The following is a 21,397-nucleotide window of genomic DNA, read 5'->3' on the forward strand; positions in this document are numbered from 1 at the left end:
TATAGCTAAGCTGTAAGGCCAGGGCTCCGTAATTTTGGGAAATGAAGATATAAATCAATAAATTAGGTGTGAGATACTATCATAAAAATGAATTGTACATGCAACAAATGAGGGAGCAGTTGAAGCAACTGATTAATGGATTCAGTCTTGATGAAGAAATCCAAGAGCTCTTTTCACTTGACTTTGAACATGAAGTTGTAATAAGATCAGAGAAGGTGGATTGAAAGAGTTGGTTTGTTCTGGAGAAAATAATGTGGGGATTATCTTGGGTTGCCAAGACATTCTTACGCTATATTGCATTGTTTTCACAGAGGAGTATGTGGCCAAGTATGTGCATTTGAGGTGAATGGATAGTAGAGGATAATATGCAAATGAAATATGCAATTGTTGAGATGATCTCAAAGTCAGTTCTTTTGGGTGCATAAGATTATGCTGTAAGAAAAGTGTAATAAGATGCTTGAAATCTGCAAGTGGTCTGAACTTCAGAATGTTGGTATTTGATTTTAATTTATCACAGCAAAATCATTGGACACATGTACCAGTTTTCATTGATTTCTTTAGATACTGGTCCAAATTGAAGAAGAAGAACAAAGGATGCAGACCCATGTAGAACCGCAACAGAATATGGGCACCAGTGTTCAGATGAAGACAGGCAGTCATTGTGCTGAGAATGAAACAATGCCAGGTAAAATTTAAAGTTGTAAATGTAATACAGAAAGTTCTCCTATAACGCCGTTGTTGTGTTCCAGCACAACCTTGCTGAATCAAAAATTGTTTCATAGAAATAATGGGGCCTATGGGAAAAGTGAGGTTAGGGGCAGACCAGCAAAAAATATCACTCACAATTGCTCAAAAATCATCACAAAATCTAACACAAAGTATAGCTCAGCCTGAATAAAGGTTGAAATTATATTTATTAACAAAACAAAAGTAAATTAGAGTACATCTCTGTACAGTACTTCTCACAGAAAGCTGCTCTGTTGGACATCGTGCATGCACTGAATGGTAAGAAGGCTGGTGCTGACATTGTGCATGCACTGAATGGTAAGAAGGCTGGTGCTGACATCGCGCATGCACAGAATGGCGCAGAGAGTTTGGCATGGACATCAGCACATGCGCAGAACATGCAGAGATTCCAGTGTGTACAGTGGCGCATGCGCAGAAAGAAGTGCCTGAACTAAACCCCGCTGGAATCGTGCTATTGCCAACGGAAGTAAGTGTTCTTGAAAACACTGTTACTCTAATTCTTCAGCGACGTTACAGCCAAATCGGACTGCCAAAACACGCATTGTCCCAAAGCTACCTGTACTTAAGCCAGGACTTCCCAAAATGTTGGTTCTATCACCCATTGGGTCAGGCAGCAAAGGTTTGAGATCACAAGGGACAATGCAGCAATGGTGTAAAAACAATGACTGCAGATGCAGAGCGCTTTAGGGAACATCTCCGGGACACCCGCACCAATCAACCACACCGCCCCGTGGCCCAATATTTCAACTCCCACTCCCACTCTGCCGAGGACATGGAGGTCCTGGGCCCCCTTCACCGCCGCTCCCTTACCACCAAACGCCTGGAGGAAGAACGCCTCATCTTCCGCCTCGGAACACTTCAACCCCAGGGCACCAATGTGGACTTCAACAGTTTCCTCATTTCTCCTTCCCCCACCTCACCCTAGTTCCAAACTTCCAGCTCAGCACTGTCTCCATGACTTGTCCGACTTGTCCTACCTGCCTATCTCCTTTTCCACCTATCCACTCCACCCTCTCCTCTCTGACCTCTCACCTTCATCCCCTCCCCCACTCACCCATTGTACTCTATGCTACTTTCTCCCTACCCCCACCCTCCTCTAATTTATCTCTCCATGCTTCAGGCTCACTGCCTTTATTCCTGATGAAGGGCTTTTGCCCGAAATGTCGATTTCGAAGCTCCTTGGATGCTGCCTGAACTGCTGTGCTCTTCCAGCACCACTAATCCACAATGCAGCAATGGCTATCATGGAACTCTGACCAAGCGACAACAGCCACGTGGTCCCTTTAAATCTTGCATTCTTTTGAGTAGAGAACATGGCTTAACTGTCCAATCTTTTTAGATCAGAATCCTGTTCAAAAAACCTTTTCAGAAAGGTCAGTGATTTCAGTTGAAAACTCCTGTTGTTTATTCAGATAACCCTAGCAACCCCAACTCAAACCCTGCACCCACCCTGTTGCTGTTACAGACACCTCCCAACTGTTACAGCCAATATAATTGAACATTAACTCTTTCACAACCATTACCTTGACAACAAGTCGTATCTAAATTGTGATCTATTAATATATTCATTGAGTTATATGAGTTAATGAATATACCAAATACTTTTAAGTACTTTAAGTGGACTCAATTGTCCAAAGTCCATTCAGACATCCTGTATTTTCACAGCATGTTGCATTACTGTAATCCCTGCAGTCAAAATTCTAGAATATTGAAGTCTGAAAGGACAGAAGTCTGGATTATTGGTGCGTAGTTGTTGGAGAGACAGTGAAGAGGCATGTGGCAATACCTGGAAATTGAGGGCCACAGATACCTTCAGTGCAATAGTAATGGTATGGGGAGCAGTTTATAATGCACAAGACCTTTCTGCATCATGTGTCTTATTATTTCTCTTGAAGTTTGGACATTTTGTTCGGATTGCTTCTTGGTTATGTTAAGAAAATTTGTTTGGCAACGTTACATCCTTTGCTCAGGGTAATATCTCCTCCTTCTTCTTCCTGCTGCTATATTGTTACTCTGCCTGTTGTATACTGGAAACCTGACTCTGCCTGCTTGTTGCTGCCCTTCCTCTATTACTTGTTTTTGGGAAGGTGCTGTGCGTATCTTGTTCTGAGTACCTTTGTTCACTGCATACCTTTCTTCCAGTGAGCCTGACATATCTGTCTTGCTTCCCTAATTGACTGCTTGAATTGAGGAATCACTGAATCATTCAGCTAAGCCTCAAGATTGTTAGTCCATAACATAAACTCTGTACTCCGGGCTACATCCAACTTCACAATTCATCCCCAAAAAAGGACAAAGACACCTGTCTCCACTCCACCTCATTCTGTAATGTTTGCGATTCCTTTCACCTAATTTTTTCATTTCTACCTTGAAATTCTAATGTTTTAAATTAATGCATTATCTCATTGTAAGAAATTAGACAGATTTTCTGGAACTCCAAATGCACCACATTGATATGTAACATTATCAGCAGTGGTTGTATATGATTATGAAAGTTAGATAATAAGGACAAGAGAACTTAAAATTGCCACAGTTGCTGGACACCACAAGTGAAATTATGAGAAAGTGAGGACTGCAGATACTGGAGACCAGAGTTGAAAAATGTGGTGCTGGAAAAACACAGCAGGCCAGGCAGCATCCGAGGAGCAGGAGAATCGACGTTTCGGGCAAAAGCCCTTCCTCATTTTTGAAAAAGGGCTTATGTCCGAAACGTCGATTCTCTTGCTCCTCGGATGCTGCCTGGCCTGCTGTGTTTTTCCAGCACCACATTTTTCAACATAAGTGAAATTATGCTTCGCAAGTGCCACACTATGATGATCATCTTTCACCCACCTGTTTTCATCATTTTACAGCTTTTAAAAAAAATACTTGTTCATATGATGCATTTATTTCTGTGACAGGGATGTTAAAAAGTATTCATGTACAGGATGCGGATGTTGTTGGCAAAGCCAGCATTTGTTGATTATCTCCAGCTGCCTTTGAGAAGATAAGGTTAGGCTATGTTATTGAACTATCACAATCCTCAGTGCTTTGAATGGGAGTTGCAGTATTTACAGTTTGTACTGTTCCCATGTTCTGATGCTCTTGTCCTATATAGCTGGGGCTTAAATGGTGCCATTAAAGGTGGGTTGGTGCAACACATCATTCATATAATATGCACTAATACCATCATTCTTCATTGGTGGAGGGAGTAAATGTTGAAGGTGGAATGCTAATCCAAATAAGTTGCTTTGTGCAGGATGTTGCCAAACTTCTTGAATGTTATTGATATTTCTGATTTTGTTTTCACCCTCCCCCTCTGTTTGTGCATTAAGATTAGATTTCCTACAGTATGGAAACAGGCCCTTTGGCCCAACAAGTCCACACTGACCCTCTGAAGAGTAACCCACCCAAACCCATTGTTTACCCCTGACTAATGCACCTAACACTATGGGCAATTTAGCATGGCCAATTCACCTGGCTTGCACATCTTTTGGATTGTGGGAGGAAACCAGAGCACCTGGAGGAAACACACAGACACAGGGAGAATGTGCAAACTTCACACAGACAGTTTTCCCAGAGGTGGGAATCAAACCTGGGTCCCTGGCGCTGTGAAGCAGCAGTGCTAACCACTGGGCCACCATCCCGCTCTGAAGTTTAATTAGAAGAGCTTATTTATCAACCACTTTTTAGACTTGATGAGAATTTAAACTTGAAATGATAGGCAAGCCTGCTGTGAATTTATAGCATTTCTGGGTTCTTTTATCACAGTTTTCCAGTGTTTGCAGTTTGTCACAGAAATAAATGGGAATGTAAGATCAGATTTACTCAGTGCCTTCATCAATGGAATCTGTCCATTTATATTGTGGAAATACAAATTTTTCAACTACCAGCTTATCCTGATGTTGAGATCTCTGTATAATAAATTGGCTATAAATTCGACTTTGGTTGTTGTCATGTAATGGGGTGAGTAAATTGACCAGGAAAACAAACCCACACTTTGATAAGTAATCATTTATTTGGGTTTAGATAATGAAGAGACTTTAGCTCGTGAGTGCAAAGAGGTGGAGGAACGTTGTCAGCTGTCACTACAACAATGGGAAATAGAACAAGAAGTACTGAAGAAAACAAAGCTGGCAGAGTTGATGGAATGGAGGAAACGAGAAAAGGAGCTGGCAGTGGAAGAAGAGGAAAGAGCCAAGAGTAGACAGCAACAATTTGAAGAAAAACTAGAGAAACTGGCAGAGGAGAGGCAGGTAAGTGTTAGACTAAATTTAATGAGGTGACAATACTGCATTGCAGTAAAATTAATACTTTGAATGTTTTTCTTGTTTCGTTGTAATATTCCAGTGCTACAGATAAGAGAGCTAACAACAGGTACTTCTACACAATGCTGGGAATGTTCATCACAAATTGTCTAAGATATAATCCTGTCACTCCCAGGAGTTTGCAGAAAGAACTGGCAAAAACAATTGGTTTTTCAGCCACCTTCCAGTGATTCAGAGGCTATGGCTCCAAATGGTGGAATCCGGTAGCCGCTGAGAAAAGATATAATGATTATACTTTATGTACATTTTTCTTTTTAAAAGGATAAGATAAAATGTGTTTTATTATCTAGAAATCAAGTAAACTTAAAACAATAAACATAAAACAGACATATAATGGGGACGGGAAAGGTGAATGGAGAAAGGAGAGACAGCAAGCAGAGATTTTATTTTAATTGTAATTTGGAATCTGTGTTCATGATTATCTCTTATAAAGTGAAGGTTTCAGTGGATATACTTCCTGGCCTGGAACAGCCACTTAGGCAAGCTGTTAGGAAATTGTTCTGTGTACTCTGTACCTAGTGAATGAATTGTAACACAAACCTATTTTTTAGTTCCGAAGTGCAGTTAGAAAGACTGATAGGACCAGGAACATTGATGATCAGGCTTGAAAGATGCTGATCAATAAAACAATAAATAGAAGTTGGAGCAAATTACTGGAGATGCTGAAATTTGAACAGCAGGTCAGGGAGCATCCATTGGCGAGATGGCAAGCTAACATTTTGAGTTTAGCTTAGATTCCCCACAGTGTGGAAACAGGCCCTTCAGTCCAACAAGTCCACAATGACCCTTCGAACAGCAACCCACCCAGACCCATTTCCCTCTGACAAATGCACCTAACACTATGGGCAGTTTAGCACTGCCAATTCACCTGACCTGCACATCTTTGAACTGTGGAAGGAAACTGGAGCACCCGGACGAAATCCATGCAGACACAGGGAGAATGTGCAGACTCCACACAAACAGTCACCCAAGGTTGGAATCGAACCTGAGTCCCTAGTGCTGTGAGGCAGCAGTGTTTACCTCTGAGCAACCATGCCACTTGTGACTCTTCATCAGAGCTGAACTGAATTGTGGAAGTGGCAGCATTTATGCAATGAGAGATGGGGTATGAGAGCATCTCATCTTCAAATTACAACCTTTGAGGCTCAACATTGAGTTCGACACCTTCAAATTGTGAAGCCATTCCTTCCTTTTCTTTTAGCTTGCTTGATACATAGTCAACCCCGCCTCTCTCCCCCTCCTCCCACCCTGTGGGACTGCCTGTTCTTTCAAGTCTGGCAGTTAGACACATCATTGTTCTGCCATTCTCACATGCTGATCATTTAATCTGAACTATCAACATTCTTTCTCCCCCAGCATTCCAACCTCCTTCCACCACCCCCATCCCCTCAACCATAAATGCTGTCTCTTTCACATTTCACGTCAGCTCTGATGAAGAGTCATCTAGATATTGTTAAGACGGACCTGCGGGGTCCCGTCTTTGCGTGTTCTTTTGGAAGGAGAGACTCACACTGGCAACTATGATTAGATGCAGACAGCAGTTTATTCACAGAATCTTAACTGGTACAACGAATCTGCAAGCATGCATTCGTTGGAGAAGGCGTTCTCCCTTCCCGTTCAACGTTGACACAATTATTCTTCGCGCTGCCTGGAGTCCCCGGTCAGTTCGCCTTCCCCATTGGTCCATTCATCTGCGCGCGCTGGGGATCCGTCCTCCTATTGGCCGCATCGATGTGCCTGTCCAGCTCCTGCTGTGCTTGACAATGGCTCAGCCATCCCCGGGAGCGGTTCCGATCCCGTATTCGATAGTTCATTGTTTCAAGGAATTACTATGTGTCTGACAGGCTAGCCATTTTCAATAGTTTTAGTTTAACTAAATTGACAATTACACTTATGAACTTTAGACTTAAATAGAGCCATTCACACTCACTAGTTATAGAGCAATTCACACTTGTCTAACAGTTACAGATTCCGATCGGTTTCTTTATTAATCCCGAGTTTCGATGGGGCAATTGATACTGGCTGGTATTTACAGGCTCCAAGATTTAATTAACATTATGCATATCCCTTACAAGCTCCAGCAGTCATGCAATCGCCTGCAGCAGCTCGCTTGGCTGTTGTTAACCATTTCAGGGCTGGAAGTGTCACCCTCCCTAGCCCTACATTAAACACCGCAGTGAAATCTCCCCAACAATATGAAACATTAGCTTGCTGTTTCTCCATGGATGCTGCTTGATCCGCTGTGATCTCAAGCATTTTTTTTTATTTTCAGAGAGAAGTTGAAACTTGGCAATATGGACAGGGGTTATTGGTAGTCAGTGGCTGAATCCCAATCACAACGTTGGACAGTGACTAGTTAAAGACATTCAGTTAGCTCAGTTGGCTGAATGGCTGGTTGGCAACGTAGAGTGATTTCAACAGCATGTGTTCAATTCACACACTGGTGGAGGTTTCCATAAGCAACTCTCCTTCTTGACTTTGCTTGTCTGGGGTGTGGTGACCCTCAGGTTAACCAGCAGCAGTTGTCTCTCTCTAATGAGAGAGCAGCCCTACAGTGCAATAAGACTATGACAACCTTACCTTCTCCTTTTACTTTGAATCAAGTTTAAAGTGAATTAATGTTATTTTGGATCTCTTGTGAGAATAGAAATACTATCATCAACTAACAATGGAATTGAGAATAACAAATAAAATGGGAACCTGTCTGTTGTGTCTAATTTTGCAGATGTTTTTTCCAGATCTGCTGTTGTTCCAAGTGTTATTGCTTCAGCTTATCTGATAATGTGCCACACTTATTCTATAAAGAACTGAGCTGTACTCCAAGCACATGTCAAAAAATGAGGCCTGTGTGGAGTTGAGGAATTGTGGTTAGAGCAATGTCAAGAGTGGCTTACATTTTCGACTTATAATGATGGTGCCATTAATTCACTCAAGGTCAGCAGCTTCTAAAAGCTGTGCATGCATTGAATAAGGCAGAACATATTGACAAGGTCCAACATGGAAGGCTGGTCCAAAAGTTAAGAACCCATGTGGTCCAAGGCAAGTTGGAAAGCTGGATTCAAATTATCTTACAAATAAGAAGCAAAGGGTTATTGGAAGCCTGTGACTAACAGCGTACCACAGGGATCAGTGCTGAGACCCTGTTATATAGATTAACAACTTGAATGTGAATGTAGATGGTGTAATTAGTAAGTTTGCAGATGACTCATGCGACAGTGCTGTTACTTTAAGAGGTTATTTTGTCCTGTTTTTCTTTAAAGAGAGGTTATAAGCAGGAGGCAGAGAGCTATTTCGAAGGAAATAAACAATTTGTGGGACTTTGGTTTTTTTTTAAGGTGGAGCAATGGAAGTTGCCTAGGTATGGCCAGCTCTCTCAGAACAGGCTTTCTAGCTTTTTTAGCTTTTAGGTTTAGTCTTAAGCAGAAGCCTTTGGGTCTCAAAAGAGTTGGAAGTTTCAGTGAATGTATCCTAGGTGCTACTTTCTCTGAATTTTCTCTTTATGCCTCCTGGATTGGAGAACTGCATGTGAGAATTTGCATCTGAATTTGCCTTTTTGCTAAGGGGTCTGTTCATGGAATATTACTATATTGGAACAGTTCATTAGTAATAGGTACCATATCGATTATTTGATTAAGTCTAGCAAGAGTTAAGTTTATATTTTAACTATAGTGTTTAAATAAATTATGTTTTGCTTAAGGTTGAGTAGTTTGACCAGTTGCCTCACATCTGGAACATGACATTTCACATCTACCTTTAAAATAATAAAAAATTAATGTATAGGCTACCTTCTTAAAATATATTGAGGGGACCTGGTCTGGTCCATAACACACAATATTGTGGGTATTGTTAGCGATGAGGATAGTCTCAGACTGCAGTCTGATATTGATCAGCTGGTAAATTGGGCAGAGCAATGGTAGATTAAATTTGATTCCAATAAATGTGAGGTGTTGCATTTTTGGAGATCTAATAAGGCTCAGATGTATACAATGAATGGAAGATACCTAAGAAGTACAGAGAAATGAAGGGACCTTGGTATACATGTCCATAGATCTCTGTAAGTGTCAGAGTAGGTTAACAGGGTGGCGAAGAAGGCATATGGAATACTTGCCTTCATTAGCTGTGGCAAAGAATATAAGAGCAAAGGAGTCTTGTTACAACTTTATAAAACATTAGTAAGGTCATAGATAGAATACTGTGTGCAGTTCTGGTCACCTCACTATTGCAAGGATGTGATTGTAGTGGAAAGGGTGCAGAGGAAATTCACCAAGATGTTGCCTGGGATGAAATGTTTGTTATGAGGAGAGACTGGATAGGCTGGGTTTGTTTTCATTGAAGCAGAGGAGAGTGAAGGTGATCTGATTGTGGTATACAAAATTATGAGTGGCATTGACAGCGAGAATCTCTTCCCCATGGCAGATATGTCTAAGACCAGAGGGCATAAGTTTAAGGTGAGGAACAGATCTGAGAAAATTTTCTTTCACAGAGAGGGTGGTAGATGTATGGAATGTGTTGCCTGAGACACTGGTGGAGGCAAGTACTCTCTCAACATTTGAGAAGCATCTGGATGAGTACTTAAAATGCCAGACCATAGTAGCCATGGATCACGTAAAGGTAAATGGAATTAGTGTAGTTTGATCTTTGTTGGTCAACATAGACCTGGTGGGCAGAAGCGCACGTTTTAATACTGTGACTCCAAGGGCTACCCATTATGGAAGTGTTCTTATTCCCTGGAGACCACTGGAGAGCCAGTCCCAGATTGGCAGCTGAAGACCATTACTGTGCAGGCTATTACTCTGTTGAAGATGTGGTACAGATGCCTTGACAACTTGGAAGAAAACGTCCAGAGATCGCCTGGAAGAGTGTCGAGGATAATGGTCCATTTGCATGCTCCATAATGTGGCACAATATGGAGGGTCATTTACATTGAGGACACAGAGGCCAGTGAAAGACTAACATTAGAGGAGAAGGAGGTTTAGAAAATGAAGACGACGCTATTGACACCAATGGATGTGCTATCAAAGGTGAGAGTGACAATGGAGGATATCCTGAGGGACAGACAAACGTGCCCATTGCCAGCATCACACAAGATAGCATTGTCACAAGGGACATCTTAAAATATAGTTGATTTACCGAAGCATCTTTGAGGATGTCATTGCACAACCTGAAACAAGTCACTTGTGAACCGTTGCTGCATAAATATCCATTAAGGTTGGGGCTGTAAATCATGCAGTAGATGTCCATCCCCAATGACAGAATTCCAGTAACAACTCTTGACAGTCAATATCATCAGCATGGCTGAATCCTTCACTGTCACCACTCTTCAATTCACTGCGACCCACAGATTTCTATCAGATTCTCTTTCAAAATTGGGGCTACAATTAGACAGTAGTGGCAGTGATAAAAGGTGAATCATACATTATTATCATTTTGAACTTTAAGATAAAGGTGGTCTCATTGGTCAAAAAGTCATTTGGGACAGTGACCTAAATAAACCCAAATATTCCAAGAAGACGTAATCTAGTCAACTGCCTGGCAAGACACCTTTTGAGTTAATAGATGAAAAGTTTGTATTGCTAAGATCAAAGCTCATTCGTTTAACTTTTGATTTAATGTTCAGAGGAATCTGAAGTTCAGTTCAGAAGGAAGAACAGTTTCCTCTGAGCAGGAGAATCAGGTTTTCAGCTCAGAGGATCCAGTCATTCCATTAGGAATGGTTTAATTTTATGAAGCTTCCAAGCTGAAAGATATTGCATAGAAATCTTTAAGTTGTTAAACTAATTCTTCCAACTAATAAAATTGAAGCTCTAATCTCTTTGAAAGTTATCAGTTTGTGCAAACTTTATGCCACACTCCATGAATGTGGCCATTGCTTCTGTCATAGACTGTCCTCATCTTATTGAGCTCCAGAAATATGGTTGGCTATTCACTGCAATTGATTCCTCCACTTCAAGTGAGTGGGCTTTCAATGCCTCAGGGAACTCTGTCAGATATCTGCTGCTGCAAGCACTGTACTGCAAGGCCCTACCTCATTGCCTGTTGGAGCATCATTATGACTGTCTGTCCTCCTCCAAAAGAGATTGTGACAGATGCCTCTGATTTAGACACCTTTTCCTGGCTCTTCTTATGCCACTGAAGCCAAATACCCAGAATATCTAACTGATGTACCGCTATCTGTGTTAGCAAGTGTGAGCTGGTCAGATCTGACGGAGTATCTTTAGACATGCCTTCTCTATTGGGCATCAGGATAAGGGAGTGAATGCTGTTAAGGTATGACATAAAAGAAAGACATAAAAGAAAGTAAAGATATAAAAATAAGTAATTTGTGTAAACTTTGAAATAGCAATCACACAAGCCAATGTCTTTGTTCATCCGAGTGGAAACCTGTATCCCACAACCTGCTCTTCATTCACCTTCTCAAAGCAACTTCTCAATCTGCCCTTGCTTTGGACTGAACTCTCAGGACACCCTAGCAATATTCATTCTCTCAAATGAGAAGATTACCCTGTGCCACACTACCCTCCCCCCATTCAACCCACTTCTTCCCTGTTGCCCTGGTCCAGGTCACCTCTCTGGCATTCTCATCCCTTTTCTGCCAGTACAAAATACAGTGTAATATAATCCTATTCAATCTTGCATTCAGGGAAGAAACTCATCAATGTGGTAGTGGACCACAGTGAAGTTTAGACATCCCTTCCTTAACCTGATGCCCAGTTGGTATGGAAGTCACCCTATAACTGGTTGAGCTTACATGAATGTTTTGGTCAAACACTGATCCATGTCAAAAGAGAAGCATGTGTTCCAGCAGCTTTGTCATTCAATTGTCAGCCATCATTGGGACATATGTGCTTCTGCCAAACAACTCATCTTAATGATATAGAGCCTATTATGAAACTGCTTATGGCACTAGATCCTTGACTGGTAGTGTTCACTTGGTGTATCATTGTAGCTGCTACCTCCTATCATACTTCCCTAGTAACAGTAGAGGAGTTTTTCCTTTGTATTGGATAGAGAATTCCTTCTGGACCAGAATCTTGAAATCACACACTACATTACCATCAATCCTGCATCTTCTGTGGTGGTACTCCTCTGCAGCATCTGGAATGATAATGATAAAAGCACGTAGGCAAGTCAGATTTGCTTTGAAAGGCACAACTCATCACCTGTGTTTGCTCATATGTGAGAATATGATTATCTAGTTGAGCATAGATTTTAGATTAGATTAGATTCCCTACAGTGTGGAAACAGGCCGTTCAGCCCAACAGGTCCACACCGACCTTCTGAAGAATAACCTACTCAGACCCATTTCCCTCTGATTAATGCACCTAACACTATGGGCAATTTAGCATGGCCAATTCACCTAATCTGCACATCTTTGGATTGTGGGAGGAAACTGGAGCACATGGAGGAAACCCACGTAGACAAATGTGCAAACTCCACACAGACAGTCTGTCGGAGGCTGGAATCGAACCTTGGTCCCTGGTGCTGTGAGGCAGCAATGCTAACCACTGAGCCACGATGCCGCTCTATAGCTTGGCTCCTAGAAGTCTAGGCATTTGTTGTTTCCATGCCAGTGTGCTATGGCATATTTTGGATTGCATATGTCCCTGTTTTCCATTTTCCTCATCATTCTGGCCATTTCTGCCTCCAGTCTGCTTCTGGAGTCAGTGGACTCAACACACAATCTCACAGCATACTGCCACAAAGAGGGCCTCTTTATTGAGATTGGTTTCCTCAGTCCAAACATTTCCTGATAGTTGATAAGTTTCTTTCTCAGGGTGTTTTTCCTGGTGATTCCTGCTGAAAGAAAACCCAAGGTAGTTGTTTATTCGCTATAAAATTCCGTGTAACCTTTAAAAAGTATAGGGATGAACTCTTGAAAGGTCATAACATTCAAGGCTATTGGCCAAGTATTGAAAAGTGGGATTAGTGTAGATAGGTGTTGGGTTTGTTTTTTGTTGATGCAGACTTGATGGGCCGAAAGAACTCTTCTGTACTCTAAGACTCTGACTTGTAAGACCCTGTGAGAGCATGTATGTAGCAAAGGGGACACATCATTGTAAATTTATCCTCACATTTGGAAATATATGCTCACTTTTGATCACCATCTGTGTGAGAGAATGTTTGTCTAGCAGCAGCTTTAACATTCAAGTTACAGGGTTTAGCGCTACAAGAGGTCTTGATTATGTTAAGATGTGAATTCAGTAGCTCGTGCAGCATGTACAGAATATGGGAACTTGGAAGGTGCTTGCAACTTTGACAATCAAACTGAATCTTTCCAGGCCGTAAAATATTGTTTGCGTTTCACAGCCATTTGTGGATTGATTCCTGATGTGGAATGATGTGGTCAAGAGTGCTTCGGGCAAGGATTTGTAGTTGTCACAATGGATTAATGCTTTAGATTCACGTATAGCATTTAGTGCTCACACTTTTACCTGAACTGTTCAGGTATCTGTGCAGTGTTATTGCCTTTCATAGTGCCTCACATCACTCAAATATGAAGCCCCTCCTCACAGAACAACACTTACCCAGTGCTCTGTCGATGTAATGTCAGCCAGTTTTAACTCTATTCCATACATACTGTTTGCATCGTGATGCAAGGAAACAACATTGAGGCATCAAGCAGTATAGCCCATGCTCAACATATTACTCTTAGTACTCCAAAGATACAAACAGTATTCCCTCTTTTCTGTCAACACCATCAGCATTAAATTTGTTCACATTCCCACCCACCCATCTATCTAATTGTTCATTTCCCCACTTTACCCCAAACCTCATGCATATCGAGTCAGCTTAGCAGATATAGTCATGTATTGCCCCCAGTGAGGCCAGGGCGGTGTTGACCTGCTCCCTTCTCCTACATTACCCCTTTTCTTTCTTTGCTGTATTGCCCTGCTCTCTTTATACATTGAGTTGCCTGCCTTCTCCAAGATTATTCTCTCTGCATCGCAGAATGGTGCCTTCAATCCCTACAATTGAATTCCTCAGCTTCTTTTTTGCAGCAATGGCTCCTGATAACTTCTCCTTGACTTTTGTGGTTAAACCCCCTTGACTAATTTCAAACAGATATCCTCAACTGATGACTGATCAGACTCCTGACTAATCTCTGTGCAGCTTCCTGACTGATTTCCCAGTTTGCATTGTTGTTGTGATTTGATTTATTACTGTCACACATACTTAAGTACAGTGAAAAATTTGATTTTTCTTGCAGTACAGGCAGATCACAACATACAAGGACACAAATATTGGGCCGAAGGGCCTGTTTCCACATTGTAGGGAATCTATTCTAATCTAATCTAAGATGTTAGGGTGATTGAACAGAGCAATACAATGTTACAGCTGCAAAGAGGTTGTGCAAATGCAAGATCACATTTGGATTTGAAATTTGAGAAATCCATTCAAAAGTCTAATAACAGTGGTCAGCCTGTGTACCCAGATTGACTATGCTCAATTCCCGGACTAATATTGGAGGCTACCCTTCACTTATTGTGCCAGGTACTCCTGACTGAAAGATGTCTCTTTTGACTTTACTCTGATTTCTCCCTTAAGATTTTGAGGCATGGCCATTTGCTTGCTGTACATGCAGTATGTTTGGTGTGTGTGCTGCTGGCAAGTGTTGCAGGCATGAGATTGCTGTATATGTAGCTACGTGTCTACCCCCTTCGCTGATGATTGCTGACAAACGTGACAAGCTGCTGTGCTTTGTGACTGCACCAAATGGCAAGGCAAGACTGTGAGGTACTGTGAGGTTTTAGCTCCAGCTGAGGCAACAAAGTACGAAAAAAACAAGGCAAGGTAATGAGTATCCATGCAGGTGCATGAGAGTGAGCACTAAGAGAGTAAGTGAGGATCCCAGAAGTGCACCCTGATGCAGTCCATGTTGGGAACTGAGGCTTTCTAGTTTCTATTTGATGGTGGGGGAATGGAAAACTGAACATAAATGGGGCAAGATTAACTATTAGTGAGATGTTGATTGATTCAAATAGGCCCTCTTGCTGCTCCAGTGGTGAGAATCTTATCTTGTTGTTCAACACTTGGTTGGATAGTGAACCATTTTACTCTCGATGTCAATAAGTTCCTCATTGTCCATCTCATGCAGCTTTCCCAACTTTCTTGCCAATGTGATCGCAGATTAAGCAAATTCTGTTTGGTCCTTGGGATTAAAAAATTTGTCTCTTGAAGTTAGTTTTAAGTCAGATGATCCGATGCTGTTGTCCACCTAGAACATTTTGCAAGTCTAAAGCCTTTGTTCTACAAGATGAGATAAATGATGGGCATTTCCACTTACTTGTGATCAACTGATTTCTGGGCGGCTCCCCCTGTTGGGTTCTGGATGTACATTCAATTTAAGTCTTGGATGAGTCCACCAAAAACTGGTACCCAGCACAAAGGTGGGTTGTGTCTTGCCTTGTTGTGATGATAGGTACATATTAATGCGATTTTAAGAATTTTGATTTCAAAATAGAAGGTGATGGATATTGATTCTTTCTCTTAAGCTTTTTTGTTTTAAAATAAAAAAGGTTCAAAGCCATGACTAAATCCAGAAACTTGTTAGCAAATGAGTGATTGCAGACTAATGTTCATGGAAAGATTTTATACTTGTTGTGTTTACCAACAAATGTGGTCAACATCTAAGGCCAATAGCTTTGCTTTCAGTTCAGAAGGATCTAGGATGAGCAAAAATTCTTTTAATTAGTTCAGAAGATAGTATTAAATTAAGATGCAAGTTTAGCTTCCCTCTTAGAATGAGTTTTTCAGGGAACAAATCACCTCAGCAGAAGGGTTTAGTTGGTAAAACTTCCAAATCAGGAGAGTTTGATGAGGAAATCTGCAAATTATTGAATAGAGAATGTTTAGGCTGCCAGATTCATGGAAATGTTCTCGTCAGCAGATTTGGAAAAGACTGAGATTTTTCAGGATTCAGTTAAATGAAACAATTAGGTGTTGAGATATGAGTGTAAATTCTCTGAGTTTAAGTCTTTTTAAAGGATACTGTCAGGAAACTGGCTCAAATTACTTTTCTGTGTGATTTTCCTGTTGCCAACTGCCTTCTATACTGAGATAGCTTGTTTTCTTTTTTATAATAAGCATATTCTGTTGGTAACGAAAATCCACAGCCTTGTGTGAAAATGTTTCAGTGACTAAACATTCATATTAACTTACCAAACAGAAAAAAAAAGTGATCTTTCAAGCAGGGTTTCAATCAGAACTTACTTGTTCCCTAGAATCATCAGCTGGGATCACAACAATGTTCATTTCAACTTGGGCTTCCTCACCCTGTGTCTGACTGTTCAGTGAGGAGCTTGTGGAGACTTCAAGTAGATTCTGTGGAAATTTCAACAGTCACTTGACCTTTCAGTAGCTGTCTTAGCCATTTGTTAATGCCCACTTTTTCAAAGAAAAAGGCAGTTCCAGAATGTCAGCTGCAAAGACAGTCTATGTTTAAGTTTTAAATGGGACATGTGTTTACTCAGCATGACAGTGGAGATTTTGTTTATTTAATTTTCTACTAAATCATTGAACATGCTTTAAGAAAGATTCTTTTGTGATCACATGAGAAATTGTGAAACATTAGATGGATTTCTAATAAGGATATGCTAAATGTAAAGCTGCACAACCTTATTTAGGTAGATTATTGTATTATATGTTTTGTTCAGCAACAGCAGATTCAACTGGAAAAGAAAATCGGAGAAGACCAAGAACATTGGGAACAAAAGTTGAAGGAACATGAGGTGGGAGATCAAAGTCATGCTTTTGTGAATTTGTTTTTTTCCTCAGTTCTTTTAATTGCATTTTTTTGTTCATTTTGTGATTTCAATTTGAATACAATAAATAATCGTAAGCTATATGTTTTGTTTTAATTCCAAAATTCTGTTGTTATTAACTCACGACAAAATTCACAAAAATCCACACTTGGCATCATAATTTTGAACCTTATATCTTCAGTTACTGCCTTCTACCTCCACTGCAGCTACAGTAGGTAAAGGCAATGTAGCAAATCAGTTACAGCTGCACTTCCAAATCCAACCTCTCAAGCCTTTTGTCCACTATTCACCAGAATACCTCTGTGGCTGGTCATTTGGAACCAAAATGCTTTTGGATGAAGAAATGTGTTTGCGATCAATGTTAAGGGAAAGTTTTACCAAAGTTAATTAAAAGACAATCAATTAATTAAATTGTAATTATATTAATTTGCATAATTTTGGTTTTACCAAAACTTGTATGTTGATCATTTTAGAGTTAGGTTTATTTATTATTACATGGTGATATTGCCATAGCACTGCTCTCATTGGAGAGCGATGACTGATGTGTTTAACCTGAGGGTTGGGGGAGAGGTTGAGGAGGAGAATCCTTCATGGAAACCTCAACTGGTGTGGGAGTTGAACCCACAGTGTTGGTGTCACTTTGCATTGTCAACCAGCCATCCAGGCAACCAAGCTAACCGATGAAACCTTGATATTGCATTGGAGCTTTTCATTGTAACTTCAGATAAAATCGGAAACCATTTTTATGTTTTCAATTCTGAGTAAAATGATATTTGGGCATAAAGTAATCTGAGCTTGTTTTAAATTTTTAGGCATTAATACAAGCAATGCAAATTAAGATGGATGAAGAACGAAGGATCTTTGAAGAACAGCAACACAAAGAGAGAATACGAGTGGAAGAGGTGCAAAACAGAGCATCAGCAATAATTCAGGCAAGGTTTCGGGCGTATTTAGTGAGGAAAAGGTATGCACCAATACTGAGGGAAAGGCAGGATGAAAGGAAGAGAAAAAAAGACCTGGAGTTAAGGATGGCAGAAGAGAAAAAAGCATTTGAAGAAAACATCAAAAGAAAATTAGAACAAAAACAGAAAGAAGAGGAGAAAGAGGGAAAGAGGTGGAAAGAAGTTGAACAATTGCAAAGAGAAGAACAGAAACGAAGACAGATTGAATATGAGAAGAAAAAGGAACAGGAACGACAAAGATTAGAAAAGGAGAGACAACAAAAGCTGGAGAAACTCCAAAATTTGAGAGAAGATGAAAAAAGAAAAGAGTTACAGAGAAGGAGAAACGAAGAAAAGCAAAAGGAAATAGAACATAAAAAGGAAGAGGAAAACAAGTTGCTAGAAAAAGAAAATAAAAAAGTGGCCTTAAGCCAAAGAGAAGACAAAGAAATTGAGAAGGAACATAAACCACAGCTAGTTGAAGAGAGAGATTTTTACTCCAGCATTAATAAGGAGGCTAAACATGATGATAACAATTCAGAGACTGCAAGTATTCCTCTGATTCAAAGTATAGGATTCTTTCAGAATATAGAGGAAAATAGTACTCTTGCAAATGACAGTCAAGATGTGAGCCAATGTATAGTTGCAATGGCTACAGATACAAACCTCAAAGTAAAGCTTCTAGCTGAAGAAACAGTGGAGAAAACAGCAGAGAATACACTTGCAATAGAATGCAATATCCCCCCAATACCCAAAAACCGTATCTTTCTGCAAAAAAGCAGAGTATTTGCAGTTAGTGATAAGGACCCTGGCAGACTGTCAGGTGAAGGAATATCTATATTAAATACAAGTAGTGTTGACTTACATAAGGAAGATCTGATTGACGCTTCCAAAGTAACTTCAAGTATGGATCATGATTTTGAGGAGCATTTGTCAGTATCAGAGCTCACCCTACCTGATCATGTTGAGCAAAAGAGACTAAGTTGGATGAAAATATGTACACCTTGGTCCAAAATTAGCAGAGAAAACAAGTTGAAGAAAGTGAAACAACATATCAGACTTCAGACTATTCCTGTCAACCGACTACCTCCTCTGAGTCCTGGAGTTATTCTACAGTCAGGGGTTTGGAATTCACTTCAGCAGGTACAATTTATATTTTATAACTCGTGAACCTTAACAGTATTTTAATGAGTTATTTTAGTAGGGCATTTTTTGTTCACGTATTTGTTTTGAAAATGTACTTTACTTTCACACCCCTTTTGAATAAACCTGGTGACAAGCTTGCTGCAGGACAGTCAACTGTTAATGTTTGTGAGAGTGATTCCTTACTGCTTTTTAATGTTGAAAATGTGTTGCTGGAAAAGCGCAGCAGGTCAGGCAGCATCCAGGGAACAGGAGAATCGACGTTTCGGGCATAAGCCCTTCTTCAGGAATGCTTTTTAATGTTCCCTTTCATTTCATAATCAGCATCTGAAAAAGAGACAGCCTTCAGACCAGAAACCCATTTGTGGTATATTGATGGTGTGAATTTGTGTTGTGCTACTCCATTCTCATCCACATTCTGCCATAGTTCATGTTGTGTCACTAGTTTCCTCCAGTGGCTTCTAATCAAAGGTGACCACTGGGACTCTTTCAAGAGTGAGGAAAAACATAGCTTTTGTAATCCGGGATTATGATCAGATTCCACTAGAAAAAGGACAAATTTCATACCTTATGGTTCTCGCTAATATTTCATCCGATATTATTTCCTGCTTGTTGGGTATATGGTGACAGTGCTGAAAATGTGTTGCTGGAAAAGCGCAGCAGGTCAGGCAGCATCCAAGGCGCAGGAGAATCGACGTTTCGGGCATGAGCCCTTCTTTAGGAATCTGGTGACAGTGAGTATTTGGTACTTCACCTGGGTGCCCACTACTTATTTGCAAGTTTTCAGCAGGATTTTTAAATGGAAAATATCATAACTAATCCTGATTTTCACCTATCCATACAACAATGCATGAAGTTACGGCAAGGATTCCCACATCCTTATTAAAAGCATAAGCATGTGTTGACTTTCCCTTCTTGAAACAGGGCTCCTGAGGCAAATTGTTGTACCCTTATTGTCATTTTGACTGAAATCAACACACTTGAGTGTGGATTACATTGAAGCCTTCTTTGTCCTAATTGTGCTGTACAGAGTCACTGGGGAATCTTTGATTCTGCATGCTTAAACATCTGGATTAGCAAATGGAACTCTGAACTAAATAATTCAGTTCAGTAACACAGGACTATCATGAGATTTAAATACAAACCTGCAGGCATTTGTCATCTCCCCATTATGGGTAATTTTGCACCAATTTAAAACTTAACACCAGGATTGTTCACTTCAACGATTTATACAAAACATATGGATAGAGTCCCTTTATTCTGCATTTCATTTATTTGCCAATGAAAAGTCTACAGCTAACTTAGCTCAATAAAAAAATGTAAATTCCTTTGTGTGTTTTATACCAATTGTAGTTGTCCTTAAGTGGTAAACATTTGGAAAACCTATTCTGGAGCTTATTCTTTTTAATCAGTGAAAAAGCCTAGGGCGATTGAGAATGTTTACAGCTGGCTCTGGATATTACTACCCCCATTCCCTTGTGTAACAGTTATGGCATTGCTGAAATAAACAGACATCAAAGAATGTAACTACAGATTTATTAAAATGTGGGAGAGCGTTTTTGTCAAAAGACAGTTTAACTCTGCAGAGAATTTTGATCAATTCTTTAGATAGTGTTTGTTGAAATCTCAAGGATTTCCCATGTCAGTGTTTTAAAATATGTGATGTAATTCCCTATAGTTATTCCCACAGCATCACTAAAGCGATCCAAAAGAAATGTGCTAGACGTTTGTGTTAAGTAAATATTTCATTGGCGACCATATTTAAATAGGTTCATTTATTCAATACAGCAGGATATTTTGAAAATGAGTATTTAATCTTATTATGCAATACTGATGTGAAAGTGGTTCACTATCAAGCCATGGTGTTGACTGCAGAAATAAAAAAAAGTCCTGCTTCACTTAGACCATTTTATTTTGTGCTAGTAAACAAAATATGATGAGTGAAATTGGCATTTGCCAGGAAAGTGGTACAAACGCATGGTCAAATGGCAGCCTATTTGTACCCATGCCTAGTTTTATTGCTCGTTGAAGTTAAAATCAAGCATGGGTTGCCTGATTTGTCCAATTGACATAGATTGACTACATATTGTATGTTATATGTTACCTTTACCCTTTGAGTATTTTAAGTTTTGGGAATAGGTGGCATGAAATTAGTGAAGATACTGATAGTATAGAATTTGAGTATTACTGAAAAAAGAGACAAGCTCTTGAAGTATCTCTACATGCACTCATCAGGACAGAGGCAAGAATATTATATCTCAAAGGGAAGAACAATTATATTTGCCAGTGAATGTAGGCTTGCAGCAGGCAATACTGGAGAATTCATTAACAGATTTCGCAACTTGTTCCTCAAGGAAAGGGAATGCTCCATTTTGAAAGTGAACTTGAGTGCTGGGTGTTTTTTAGTGGAAGCATCATGAGTTAGGCTCACAGAAGCAGCTAAAAAGGCTGAACCTTTGGAAGAGGAAACTTCAGTATGATCTGATGTTAGGAGATA

At 40.2% G+C, this 21,397-nt stretch overlaps 1 protein-coding gene across 1 annotated transcript in view; it reads left to right on the plus strand.

The window, feature by feature from the left end:
* lrriq1 (leucine-rich repeats and IQ motif containing 1) overlaps positions 1-21,397 on the plus strand; it is a 180,313-nt gene that overhangs the window by 7,102 nt on the left and 151,814 nt on the right. Inside the window, exons 5-8 of the mRNA XM_043709694.1 lie at positions 562-685; positions 4,756-4,982; positions 16,709-16,783; positions 17,629-18,900. Of these exons, the coding sequence (XP_043565629.1) occupies positions 562-685; positions 4,756-4,982; positions 16,709-16,783; positions 17,629-18,900 (1,698 nt within the window). The remainder of the gene's footprint in view (positions 1-561; positions 686-4,755; positions 4,983-16,708; positions 16,784-17,628; positions 18,901-21,397) is intronic.

Source organism: Chiloscyllium plagiosum, chromosome 19 (genome assembly GCF_004010195.1).
Source record: "Chiloscyllium plagiosum isolate BGI_BamShark_2017 chromosome 19, ASM401019v2, whole genome shotgun sequence".
Lineage (NCBI taxonomy): Eukaryota > Metazoa > Chordata > Chondrichthyes > Orectolobiformes > Hemiscylliidae > Chiloscyllium > Chiloscyllium plagiosum.